The sequence below is a fragment of the Sinocyclocheilus anshuiensis genome, unplaced genomic scaffold, assembly GCF_001515605.1.
Source record: "Sinocyclocheilus anshuiensis isolate Anshui unplaced genomic scaffold, SAMN03320099.WGS_v1.1 scaffold648, whole genome shotgun sequence".
NCBI classification, from domain to species: domain Eukaryota; kingdom Metazoa; phylum Chordata; class Actinopteri; order Cypriniformes; family Cyprinidae; genus Sinocyclocheilus; species Sinocyclocheilus anshuiensis.
The window spans coordinates 134,731-148,348 of record NW_015557156.1 but is presented as its reverse complement, the minus strand read 5'-3'; the positions used below and the strand labels follow the sequence as shown (position 1 = coordinate 148,348).

General features: G+C 38.0%; 2 protein-coding genes across 6 annotated transcripts in view; both read right to left on the bottom strand.

Annotated features, from left to right (window-relative positions):
* Positions 1-3,663: 3,663 nt before the first annotated feature.
* Positions 3,664-5,891, bottom strand: acp5a (acid phosphatase 5a, tartrate resistant). The gene is made up of 6 exons (XM_016473413.1): positions 5,851-5,891; positions 5,629-5,719; positions 5,302-5,501; positions 4,722-4,846; positions 4,201-4,546; positions 3,664-4,126 (listed from the first exon to the last, which is right to left on the bottom strand). Exons 2-6 carry the CDS (start codon positions 5,717-5,719, stop codon positions 3,866-3,868), a joined length of 1,023 nt encoding a protein of 340 aa, XP_016328899.1. The 5' UTR covers positions 5,851-5,891; the 3' UTR covers positions 3,664-3,865.
* A 1,774-nt stretch (positions 5,892-7,665) lies between these two features.
* The window catches only part of ilf3a (interleukin enhancer binding factor 3a), a 16,293-nt gene continuing 10,340 nt past the window's right edge, over positions 7,666-13,618 (bottom strand). For 3 of the 5 annotated variants that reach the window (XM_016473408.1, XM_016473409.1, XM_016473410.1), the window contains exons 11-19: positions 13,162-13,261; positions 12,714-12,794; positions 12,351-12,541; positions 12,054-12,188; positions 11,824-11,949; positions 10,037-10,180; positions 9,803-9,899; positions 8,495-8,824; positions 7,666-8,423 (exon numbers count right to left, since the gene is read on the bottom strand). In XM_016473408.1, coding sequence (XP_016328894.1) covers positions 8,284-8,423; positions 8,495-8,824; positions 9,803-9,899; positions 10,037-10,180; positions 11,824-11,949; positions 12,054-12,188; positions 12,351-12,541; positions 12,714-12,794; positions 13,162-13,261 — 1,344 coding nt within the window. In that variant the 3' untranslated portion in view covers positions 7,666-8,283. The remainder of the gene's footprint in view (positions 8,424-8,494; positions 8,825-9,802; positions 9,900-10,036; positions 10,181-11,823; positions 11,950-12,053; positions 12,189-12,350; positions 12,542-12,713; positions 12,795-13,161; positions 13,262-13,618) is intronic. The other 2 variants (XM_016473411.1, XM_016473412.1) reach the window with 2 other exon arrangements.

Here is a 13,618-nt window from a genome sequence, read left to right as displayed (position 1 = left end):
TTGTGCGCGTTTCGGGTATGAAGAGCGCCTGTTTCAGACGAGCGTCTTTTTCTGTCCCTGGACAAAACGCTATATATCTCACCGATGGAAGCACGCAGAAACGGGGAAATGGTCTTGTTTGAAGGAAGAGATCCTAATCTAAAAGATAATATAGAGTATATAGATATTTGTGGCTGTTTGCGGCTGACTGAAGCAGTGCTACGAGTATAAATGTAAATTCGCTCAGAGGTGACCAAATTTTACATCGCGGTTCTATCGAAGATAATTCGATCTGTGATTGTCACACAATGAAATAATCTACATCGTCAAATTCCTGAGAATGAGAGCTTTCTTGTGATATATGACTTGACTTTTTTGTGAAAAATATATAAAATACACATTCTTCGTAAAAATTATTCGCAATGGTTAGGCGGAAATTCGTGTGTGGGACGAATACATTTCTAAGCTTAATTTTACTGCTTTATGAATATAAAAACCAAAAGGAATGGTATTCTTTGTAAAGAAGACACTCCAAGCTTTCAAATGACCCCATATATGGGCTGATACCATATAAGGAAGGCTATGTAAATGAAGCATAAACATTTTTAACGTCATTTTGGAGAGTTTAACTGTTAATTAACCTTTCTATTGCACAAAAGGTTATTTATAGTGGAAAAAGGTTATTTAGTTTATTAAAATGTTCTTCACACTAAGGGAAAAAACTAGTTCTTTAAGAACTGATCACTAAAAGGGTCTTTCTGGAAACCAAAATGGGTTGTTATTATAATATTTATATATTAAACTTTCACAATTCAAGGTGTGGCAAAAAGTTCATTTTGGACCATGTGAGTGTGTGTGTTCACACACCGTGTGTCGCTTCTATTTCAGTTGTGTTTAAGGTGTGCTGAATGTGATGCTAAGTATTGCACCATTAGAGGATCAGCTTAACTGACTAGCTGATCAAGAGCAAGAGTTAAAGGGTTTAGTAAGGATGTTATCAGATTAGACTCCTCGTTTTGCCCTGTGATTCAAAGGGGTCATATGATGCTGCTAAAAAGAACATTATATGACGTATTTGGTGTAATGAAATGTTTATGCGGTTTAAGGTTCAAAACACATTATTTTCTAACTTTTGTAAAGAATATCTCTTTGGATTTGAGACTTTAGTCTTTGCAACTTTACAGATCTTCTTTATGCACCAAGAGCTTGTAACACTCCAAAGAGAATGGAAAAATTGAAATCGCATCATATGACCCCTTTAAACCTGAGAGGAAACCAGTGACAGATATAGCAAATCTCACCCTCTCATATTTTATATATATCTATAGTATTGGATTTTTAAAAATGTTGTCAACGATATGGTTTCCTCTTGTAGTTTTCAAGTTATTTTACACATTTATGACAGATTTCTGTATAAACATGCTGTACTTGTTAATCTTTGGACTTAAATGACATAAGTTTGTGCTGGTGACCTCATCTGTACACCTGTTTAGATAACTGGCGCTGACTGTTACTATTATTAAACCACATTTATGAAACTTACAATCCTGTTGATTATGCTCTAATATTTAAAATATTTTATTTTCCCAGTGTTAATCAATCATAAACTTTATTTATGAAACAAATGATCTGTGCAAACTGTTTTCTTTGTATGTGTTATTAAATGTATCACAAGTGGGGGTTGGTGATAATTATAAAGCAATAGAATGGTTTGGGCACTGTAAATAGAACAAATAAACCTATTAGACACCGGTAGTAGTTCACACTTTAATGCCACAGGCAAGAAATCACGCTGCAGGTAGATAGAAAAGACTTAGCATTACACTAATACTAGAGATACACATAAAACTGCAAACTGACCTGTTTGTCCTCCACAGTTCAAATCCTTCTACAAGATAGTAATGGCAGTTTGATATAACCAAGAACAAAAAGCTAAAGTATAAAACATTTTGAAGAACTGAAAAGTAGGCCAATATAGACATGAATGTTTTAAGAGTCATATGGGAAGATCTGACATAGTTTGGAAAGAAATCTTGTTTTATAAAATAATGTAAAAACTTATTTTGGTCTGGATATAGATTGTAGGAGTGGAAACATACCTTACATGCACCAAAATGGTGTCTTCCTTTCATACCTCTTGCAAGGTTTTACATAATTGTAAAAGCAAAATTATAAGAAGGCCCCACACACAGTAAGGAACTCTGTAGATTTGCGAACTGTTAAATCAGGGATTAGGAAATCATTTAGATTAGACCAGATTGAATTGAGGACCGAGACACAGCATGTGCAGAAAGGATTAGGGCCTGCACCCTGACTGTCACGGATATTATATGTGATGGCTGGGATTCATCAGATTAAATCATGAAGCTTACAGTCACACCATTCTTTAAGCACCGTTACACTGTAATATATATATATATACACACACACACACACACACATTTCAACATCTGTTAGGGCTAAATTGTAGTTTGAGAAGTTTTGGATTTCAAACATCCATTCACATAACCATACAAAAGGACATTGCAGATGTGAAAAACATCACAGTTTATTGAATCAAACCAAACTTCCTGTTCAAGTGTGGCCATAACACACAAATAATAAATAAAAAGTTGATATCTCTAGGTTTACTTTAAATTAGGCTGGCTCAAAGCTGGAAGTAGAGCATTACATTTGTTAATATTTAAAGGGAAAAGGATTTGTCACAGACTACCGTTAATGTGGTCAACATCTGTCCAGCTCTGGTTTTGTCTGGCTCATGCTACAGGAACATTGGGGTCAACAATGGTTTCAGAGTGGTTCCATATACAGTTGAGTCAGTTAAGACTGGAAATTGCCCAACTTTGTGGGGGAAACTAGAACCAGGTTTTGTAACAAGCTATTTGTGCATTAAAGAGCCTATAAACACACAGAATACCCCCATTACATGCCACTGCAGTCTTAGTTGCCCTATGTTTAAAGCACTGTTTCCTTCCACATACCAATTTCTGAAACTCTAATATCAGAAGGTATCAAGTAATGAAAAGCACTATGGCTGACAAAAAGCCATCGTTTAACAAATAACGGTCATAAGCATTAGCCATGGTTTTAACGGATTAAAACAGAATTAGAGTGAGGTCAGCCACCCAATTGGCTGACAAAAAGACAGAAGGTCACTTCTGGTATGAAACAATCTCAGCTTTCAAACTGTATAATTTAAGTTCCAACAACAGTTTTGTAGCTCTATGTTTTGTGAGATTACTGTAGTGCCTCAGTTAAAGCGCCACATGAACTGATCACCTTCTATATAGTTACAGGAGTCACAAAACTTGGTCCTGGAGGGCCGATGTCTTGCAGAGTTTGCTCCAACCCCAATTAAATACACCTGAACTAGCTAGTCAAGGTCTTGCTAGGTATATTTGAAACTTACAGTGAAGATCCAGTGCTCTCTCCACCCTCAATACAATGACTGAGGTGAGACCCTTGAGCAAGGCACCGAACCCCCAACTGCTCCCCGGGCACCACAGCATTGGCTGCCCACTGAGCGCGCGCGCGCGTTTGTTCACTACTCCAAACTGTACTCTAGTTTGTCAGACAAATGGCAGATTCAGCGTTATGACTGGTCAAATTCCCTGCAAAGTGTCAATTGTTGCAACAAGCATCAAGTCCAGTTGCAAACCACTAAGCAGAATTAACAGACAAAAAGTAATTTAAAGGAGTTATTTAATAATCATTTTTAAAAACACTTACATGTTCTCAAAACATAGCTTACCAAACATTTATTGGTTAAACCATTTAAAAGTCTAATCTAATACTTAAGGATTTCAAGAGTGCACCCCCCCAATCTTGAGCACATCTCTAAAAGACCTGGGTCAACATCCCAAAGTCACATTAAAACTGAATAACTTCAAACATAGTCATCCACTCTGAAAAGATCGTCACGCTTTTTAAGAACAGCCCTGTAAAGAGAGGTTCCTCTAGCCTGAATAAAAGTAACAGTCATCTCTTTCTTGTTAACCTCCACATGGGCAAAGCCACCCAAGGTGCCGGCATCACCATTGAAGAACTTGAGGTAGCCTCGAGGAACCTGGTTGCGGTGCCGCACATCGGGATCCATAAAGTTACCAGCGCCACTGACCACATAACCGATACCAGACTCCTTGAGGTACTGAAAACGGCAAAGAGGCACAAGTCAAACAAAGCAGACCAAACTGAACCTTATCGAAAAGATTGAAGACCTACTTGTAGATTGTGATCATGGCCACACAGGTAAGCAGTGGCTTTGTACTTCTTAAGCAGTGGTCTCAAGTTCTTCAGCAGACAGTCGGTTGGCCCATGCTCCGATATGGACCATACCGGATAATGGCCAGCCACCAGGAGATAATCAGCCTTAGACTTAGCCAAGCGTTCCTGAAGCCACAGCAGCTGTCTGTTGGCCTGAACACCACTTCGGGGCGCTTTGGGCTGCTGGTCAAGGAAGTCATCAGAGTTTCCACACAGCAACACAGTGTCCAGCATGATGATGGTCAGAGTGCTATCCGTTCGAGGAATGCGGAAGTTCATCTCATAATAATAGTAGGGGAAGTTCCTTAAAGATGGAAATATTAGTTAAAAACAGCCTGTTTGGAAAAGAACAGGGCATCTGCCAAGTCTACACACCGGGCACAGCTGCACTGACAGAAGAATCAAGTTGCAAATGAGCTTAAGAACCAGGAAACCAAACTCAAGTAGACATGGAGGCCTAGACACATTGGCTTACGTACCATCTCTTTGACTTCTGGCTGTACTCAATTTGAGCAAGGACGTTTCCTGCATGGTCGTGATTGCCAGCAATGACGTACCATGGAATATTAAGAGAATCCTGAGTGTAGACATCTTCAAACGTGACCTACAAAAGAGAACGAAAGGACCACAGCCTACATTCGATGAAAGACTAGATTAGGGGAGTCCAAACCGGTTACTGGAGTGCTATGGTGTCCTGCAGAGTTCAGCTCAAACCCCAATTAAACACACCTGAACCAAAAGTAATCAAGGTCTTACAAGACGCTTTCAGGCAAGTGTGTTAGAGCAAAATTCTGCAGGATACTGGCCCTCCAGGACCAGGACTGGACCCCTAGACTAACCAGTAACACCTTATATAAAACTCTTTAACACCAGTTTGCACTTTCTACACCCTGCACACAAACCAAGTAGGTCATACCAATACTCAACCACTTCTGCAAAGTCGCATTTGACATTTCAGCAATCGACCTAGTTAATGAAAGGACTCAGGCTCTCATTAACGAAGATAGTTAAAACCCTGCATTTATAAAACTCAAGGGATCTAAATTCCAGAAACCAAACCTGGAATCTAGGGTCATTGACATCAGTGACACCCTTATAGTAGAAGTTGTCACCAAGTGCTAAAATGAAGTCTGTGCCCATCTGAGAAGCAGTTTTGGCCATCATGCGGGCAGTGGCCTTCTCTATAGGGGTAATATAGGGAGGATATGGCAGACCACCCCAGTCCCCCAAAACCAGGAATCTGATAGAGGACTTGTTACCTGATGAAAGCAAGCAAAGAGCAAAGATAAGCATTCAAAAGATAACAAATATCCATAATAAATATGGAAGCATGGAACACAACTGGTAAGTTTTTCCAGCATCTAACATGCATCAATACTAACTTACTTCCTTTAACTTCCAGGTCAATGAATGAGGATTGGTAGCAGAGGACCCCAGGAAGAGCAGTTAAAAACACCAGCATTAGTGGTGACGCCATCTGCACAAAAAGACAAAAACAACATATAAATAGTTAACAACCCACTTCTCTCAAGCATAAAACCAAAAAGAACTGAAACTACATTGAAGCATCAAATTCAAACAATCTCACGATACTGAAAACACCTACCCCAGCAGCTTTTGCTCTTTGAGAGTCCTCTTTCTACACCTCATGACCACCTACAGCATTGACTCTATCTTTATATCATTCTGATCCTCAATAAGCCATGCCTTGATTTCAGTAACAGCTGATTTATTTTACCCAGTTAATTAACTTAACCAATGGGATGGTAGAAACACTGCTGCTGAATTCTGAAAAGTATACTAGCATAGTACTCTTACTATTTCTGCCATATCTGTAGTATGCTAGTATGCATACACTGACATAATATAGCCTACATACACACAATTTCCCAATGATAGTGATCGTTTTAAAGTGGCATTTCGATGGTATAATTCAACGGAAAATGAGGAAGTGTATCAATAATAATAACTGAAACTGTGGTTATTAAACTAACATTATAATTATCTAAAAAACAGATAAAAAGACTCACAATGATTGAGTGGCTTAGTCCTTTAAGTATCCTTGTGTGAGTGATCCCTCCTCTGGATGCTGTTTCCTCTCATCCACTATATATTAGGTCCCATACAGGGATGGGTGTGTGCATGTGACCAAAGCATGCAGGCAAAGCATGTTCCTACTGACTCAATGACCACAGATGCATGTGACTACGTGCATTTGTTTCAAACACTCCTAGTAAGACTAACGTTCCACCTTTTTACTTCTAGTTTTTCTGTTCTGCCTCTGTTTAGATGTCTGTAAAACAACTACAGACCCTAAATGCTGTTAAAACATATCAAATGATAGATGTATTAACATTTCAGTCATTAAGAAATCAGGTTTGTGACTTTTAGTTCATATCAGTGTTGAGGCTTGAGAAAATGGAGAGCATCAGTGAGGTCTGGCACAGATGTTTGGTCAGCGTTCAAATTCATGCTAAAGGTGATCAGTGGGGTTCAGGTTTTGTGCAGGTCAGTCAAGTTACTCCATGCCAGACTCAGTAAATGATTTTTGTATGGATTCTGCTTTGCGCACAGGAGCATTGTCGTGCTGGAATAGAACAGAGCCCTCCACAAAGTTGAAAGCACAGAATTCTCTAGAATGTAATTTTGTGCCAGTTTTAATAACTGTCCGGAATTACTGGAATATCAGAATCTGTTGATTAGAAAGGGCTGTACAAATTTGTTCAGTGCATCTTAGAGTTAAAAATAAAAAAAGTGACTCTGTCACACTATGACTTTCGTATTTAAAAAATTAATCTTACAACTAACTTTTTTTTATATATGTTTTTCTGAATATCATATACAATACATCAGGTTTTTATGGGTCATATATAGTATTATTATACAGTGAAAATATGGAGCTCATACTTGAGGATAAAACACCTGTTTTATTCAGAGGCCCAAAATAAATAAGAAAATGCAAATTTGGTGCAAAACATATAATGCATTACAGTACGATGACAGAGATGTACAAGTAAATGTTTCTCAAAAGCCTATGATATTCACATTTTAATATGCAAACTTATAGATAATCAAGTAAACCTAAGTTGCTTCAGTCCAGTAAGCATTAATCATGAAATTTTACTAACAATATAAATGCTATTCTGCAAGTTATTCTACAAGCAAAGATTTAACAGAAAAAAGTCACCTGTACCACAACCTAAAGGGGGACATTTTTACGGAAAGGCCTTTTACTTGTGTGTGTATAAAAAATTAAAAAAAAAAAAGTATAAATCATTCAAATGACAGAAGGCATGTTTTAGATTGTGTAGAACAGGTTTTTCAGCAAAGTTTTGATAATGTTAATAATTTAGAGGCCTTTGCACATTAAATATGATAGTGTGCTTTATAGTCATAACTAATTTCAGTCAAATGAATCAGGAAAGCAATTAAAAATGTTTATTTCTGCACAGGTCAAAGATATGACATAACATCCACCCCAGAAAACACAAAACCTCTGCACTGGCCTATTTAACAGCAAATAGCTACATACTACATAAAAGACGATACCAAGATTAAACCGAGTAACGCAAATCAAACCTCTTAAAAATCCAAACAAGAAACAGCTGAAGTGGTTTCAGAGAAGTCAACATCAAAGTCTGCATTCATTGTCCACATTCATTCCAAAAAAAAACTAAAAAAATAACAGCTAAAAATTTAGAAGCAAAACAAGAGGATGATCATAAATATACCTTTAAAACAGAGTTATGCGAGACAATTTCCATTTGAGTCACACCAACCATTTAGGCACAGACAGAAAGCAACTTCCATCCTGATGTATTATTTCCTGAAACTAGTGGTGAATCAAAACCATGCTAATTCTGTTACTGAGGTGCAGTTCAAATGGCAAAATTAACACAAAACAGTATAAAATCTCAAAAGGTTTAGAGCAAATGTTTCAACTCAGAGGACACTGTAGGCTATAGAATTACAGAAATTACTTCTCAATTGTTGAAATGAGCGTCTGTACATTTCTGAGCAGGGAGACCAAACGCGTTATGTTTATCTGTATGTGTAGTCTGTGCTATTGGCTCCACTGCTGTAGCCGCCCAGGTTGGGGTAGGCGCTCTGGGTGAAGCTATAGCTCTGATTTGTTGTTCCAGGTGGCCCGAACGTTGCTGTACCAGGTGGTCCACTGTATGCTATTAAAAAATACGAGAGTTTCAGATAGTTGTGGCTTAAAACAAATTACATTCAAAGCATTCAAACTAACCTGCATAATTGAAATCAGGTGGTCCTGCCATTCCCATGCCAGGCCCTTGATATCCGTAGCCGTAGTCTGGTCCAACAAGAGGAGCTTGTTGATTTGTTGTTTTGCTCTGGGTTTGAGTTTGAGCCTGATTCTGGCCCTGATCGACGGGCTTTTTGAATTGTGAATAGGATTGGGTGTACTGATTATAATAGCCAGTCACTGGCGGTGGGACAGCCTGGTAGGTGGCCGTGCTGACGGTGGAGGTCGCAGACGGGTCTTCCTGTGGATTCACAGGTGTGCTGGAGTTGGTAACAGACTGGGCTGGGGTCAATCCAGCAGTAGTGGTGGAGCCTGGAGAGACAAACGTATAGAGATTAAAAGTTAAGATGACATCCACATTAGAATAATAGGTAACATGCATTTCTTTTTGGATAATAGTTAACAAATGTCTTCGTAACCTACATTTAACTATGCAAATAAGCTCTAGTGGAGCTTATTTGCATAGGTACATACAACCGTTCAAACATCTAAGATTTTTTGTTTGTTTTTTTAAAAAGAAGTCTCTTATGCTCACCAAGGATGCATTTTTTTATTAAATACAGTAAAACTATTTTAAAAATTAGAATTTAAAATGTTCAATATGTGTGTGTGTGTGTATATTTTTTCCTGTGATGGCAAAGCTGAAATTTACACGATACACCAGAAATTAGTCTAAAATGATGATTTGGTGCTCATTCATTATCAGTATTGAAAACCGTTTTTCTGCTTAATATCTTTTTTCCAGGAGTCTGCTAAATAGAAAGTAAAAAAAAAACAGCATTTGATTGAAATGGAAATCTTTTCGAACATGATAAATGCTTTTACTCTCTTTTGACAAATTTAAATTTGACACCCTTGCTGAATAAAAGTAGTTATTTCTTTAAAAACAAAAACTAAAAATGTATTAAATAAAAAACACTTATTGACCCAAACTTTTGAACTGTACAAATATATAGAAATTATATACTAAAAGAGGGTTTGCCAAATAGATTTTTCTACTTAATGTTTTCGATAATCTATGATTTTTTTAATGACTTTATGAATAACGTTTCCATGCCTGAAAATAATAAACAAGTATTTAAAATATAAGTATTAAACATTAGTATTCAAAATAATATTTTGCCCTTGCCCAATGAGCACTTTCTTTGTGCATGTAGAAGCATTTTTTCTGCATCCTCAGCATTCAAGTGATAATCAAACCATGGAAGTCAAAACAATGATGCTAAATAAGCTATTTTTTGGAAACTGATAAGAAAGATGAGGCTTATGTCTTTCATGATGTTAGTTTACCTGCAAACTTGCCAGTGTTGAATCCTCTCCCTCTCCCTCTGCCTCTTCCTCTACCTCGATTTCCTGCATTGTAAGATACTCCAGCCATACCATAGCCCTAAATAAAAAAAACAACAACAAAAAAAACTTTTTAGACCACAGAACAAAACAATATTGAACTTCAGACCAAAGAAGAAAACAAAATTAGAAAAGAAAGAGGCCAAGGGAAGATCCAGAATAACATGTCGCCTTTACCATAGGAGGGAATCTCTTTTTCTTGAGTGGGTCTGCAGGAGAACCTTCTGGAAAAAGCTGTTCTAATGCTGCAAGTGCTGCGTTGGCTTTGGCTAATTTCTTATTTGATCCAGAGCCCTGGAATTTCTGCCCATCAACCTCCACCTGAAAGAAAAAAAAAACACACACATGCACATGAGAACAAAAAACTATTATATTTGAAGCGAGAACAGCAGGAAAACAGTAGATTTAAACAGCAGCACTGTCCTCGTGCTTATTCAAGGAGGTCACCATTAGAAACAGGATTGAGAGCAACAGAAAACACAGTTGGCTCTGTATGACACAGGTTGAATTTGTATGACTTACAGGAATATGAAGATACTGGTGTTGTAGCTGCAGTACACTTTTTCCAAAAGTGAATGCAAACAAATGGATAATATTTTTATGAAAGTTTTTAAAATGAAGTGACAGCATATCAGCAAAATTACCACCTACAACATCATATGATGAATAAAAATGGGAAGCAGAACTAACATTACTGATGTCCTCAACAATTCATATACAGAGCTGTCGGGTTCATGGATTGCTCGGAAACTTCAGGCTTTCCTGATTATTTGAATGATTAGCGCGAACATAGACACATTTATGTAGATCGGGGGCGCATTCCCTTTAGAAACAAATGTAATCCCCTGCGAGTTCAGCGGCTCAGATGTCGGGAGTAAATGACGACTGCTATGTTATGTTACTGCTAACACCTCAATCGCTTAGGAGTCATTCTTGTCTACATCTGCTCCGGCGGTGAAACAATGGTGGACTGATGACAGCTCACTCAGGGCGGGTCTAAGGTAAGACACCAGTCCAGTCTGTGCTGAAACGCTACTGTCAATCAAACTATCGTGGGAGGGGTCTGTCTGTGTGATGTCACACAGACAGGCATCTGAGATCTGCTCGATTTGAGAAAGGGGAAAACATTTAACCAGATTAAAAAAAAAAAACACTGGGTGGATTTTTATCATTATAGGGTGGTTGTGTACACACACTGCCAACACACATTTCAGTTCAAACAACTTGTAAAAGTGCATGTCGCATCCTATGACCCCTTTAAGTGTGTACATATGTTGATTGCTTTTTCTGTTTGTGAGCAGCTGCAAACAAAAACAAAATGAAAAAATTCCCCAATATATTTTGGGATTTTACGGTTTTAATTTTATTCCTGGTTATTCTAAGCAATTTTGGGTTGCACAAATTGCACCTGGGGCTTCACATTTTTTGGACTCCTGTAGCCTCTCTATTGACCCTTGTCACAGGCATACATCACATATAAAAAGACTAAGAAAATTTAACAAATTCAGTATTTTGATTTTACAATAATTGGCCGATTAATCCAAAATTTTCCCTTCTTGGATTTTCAGTGTCAATTTTTCAGAAATCATTCCAATATGCTGATTTGCTGCTTAAGGAACATTTCTTATCCATGTTGAAAACTGCTGCTTAATATTTTTGTGAAAACAGTGAAACATTTTTGTTTCAGTCACCTGCTTCCTCACTAGTTGCCACCCTATACGTCTTCATAAAACATCAGAAAACTAAAAATGAAATGTTCAAAGCAGAAACTGAAAAATGTCATGATCGATTTGCTGTCACTCATGCCCATGCCACAGAACAACTCAGAACAGTGTTAAAGAACTCCAGCTGAGAGTGATCTTGGCATCCCTGTGACAGGGAACACTTGCATGAATTTTCATTGTGGCATTTAAAGTACAAGGACACTAGCTCAAAATAAACTAGCTTTAGTCAACATGTCTAACCTCAATGGTGAAGGTCTTGTCGTTGAAGCGTCCCTTGACAGAGGTTAGTTCATATTTCAGACTTCTCCGCTTCTCGTTGAGCTCCATGACGGGATTCTTGCCATGTTTGGTGAGGATGGGGCCACCCTGCAAGATGAAGTGGAACCAATCATACCAAAGCAATTTCCTACAGTCTACAAAGGCATCAAACCCCAAAGCTATTCAAGGAGGATCAATCTTTGGATGCTAACCTCATTGCCGTCATCAGACCCCGTAGGAGTGGTTTCATCTGACCCGGTGACTGCAGGCGCGGCAACAGACTGGCTCTTATTTTCATCCGCAGGCTTGGTCTCTGACGGCAAGGGAACACCTAATGCTTGCAGAACCTGTGTGTTGTGGACATGGCATAGACAACAACTGAAATTCACAAAATGTTTATTTCACACTTATTAAAGACAACAACCCTGGAAAATGTTCCCTGCGTAACAGCTACATGTGGCATCTAGAATGCAAATTTCTTTCAAAACTAAGACGATCAGCTGACTCACTTTCTGGGCAACATGAAGCTTGGCGCTGCGTTTGGAGGAGCCTGTAGCCTCATAAGTTACCCCATCCACCTCTACAGCCATTGTGAACTGAGGTTCATGTTCAGGCCCAGTCTGTGATGCCAATCTGTAGAGGGTTCCAGGCCGCAGCTGGTTCAGCTTCATCAGGGCATTTGCTGGTTCGCGCCTTTCTGCTAGGAGAAAACAGGTTTTATGAAAAAAAAAAAACAATATGGCTGGCTTTCTATATAATACATATTTCACCAGATGAGGTATGCTGTATTTTTCTAATACACAATTAATATAAAATTAGTGCAGGGTAACATAAGAGGATGATGAAAAACAGTATGAAATTGAGATGCATACCTTTTCTTGGAAACTTTGGCCTCATTTCAAGATCCCCTGCATCATAAACTTCCCTTGGCCTCTTTACTGGAATATCAGCTACTGCAATTTAATTAAGTGAAAGGAAGAAATGTGGCATGATAATAGGTTAACAGACACAGAAAACATGGTTTTCTTTGTCTTATGAAATAAAACAGAACATAATACTATGTAGACATATTAGCATTCAAAATGCAAAGGTCTCTATCCAGTCCAACATTCAATGCCTATTCAGTGTTTTGCAACTGGATCAAGCCTAGAAATGACAATATCAACTACAGCAGTAGTTTTCATACAGGTTAAGCAATCTTAATAGCTGTCATTTACATATAGAAGCTTTAAAGATACAAAAGTAAACATGGCCTACTTATTTTATGAGAGGAAAACAGGTTAAACTGTTTTTGAACACTAGAAAGAGTCACTTTGGTACCTCGGTTTTGTTCGTTGAACATTCTAGCAGCTTTGGAATTGAGGCGGTCCATTCCAAGAACTTTGTACAGCTGCCCAAAAGCTGACAGTCTTAAGGCAAACTAGAGGTGAGAGGAAAGCAACAAATTAAATGTCGAATAACTAAATGTTTTTTTCCAAGGTTGTAAATGTATCAACTGTAATAACCATCTTATCTGTCCTTAGTCATTTACTCTCATGTAGCAGTGTTTTTTTATTTCCATCATTAAAAAAAAGAGAAATGTTCACAAAGAGAGTTCATAGTTTTCACCGCAGTGTTTAAAAGAGCTTTGTGTGAGGAACAGAAAGAAAAAGAAAGCACTGTACACTGATTACCACAGAAGTCCTGATATCTCATTTTTGTTCTGCATATTTGAAAAGATTTGAGTGCAAATAATTAGGGGTGTAACGATTCACTCAACTCACGATTCGATTCGATT

Excerpts from the sequence above, each read along its gene's own strand:
- acp5a (XM_016473413.1), bottom strand. The coding sequence starts at position 5,719 with ATGGCGTCACCACTAATGCTGGTGTTTTTAACTGCTCTTCCTGGGGTC. Across the intron at positions 5,502-5,628 it reads TGACCTGGAAGTTAAAGGAA|GTAACAAGTCCTCTATCAGA; the intron begins GTAAGTTAGTAT and ends TGCTTTCATCAG. Across the intron at positions 4,127-4,200 it reads GCCATGATCACAATCTACAA|TACCTCAAGGAGTCTGGTAT; the intron begins GTAGGTCTTCAA and ends TGCCGTTTTCAG.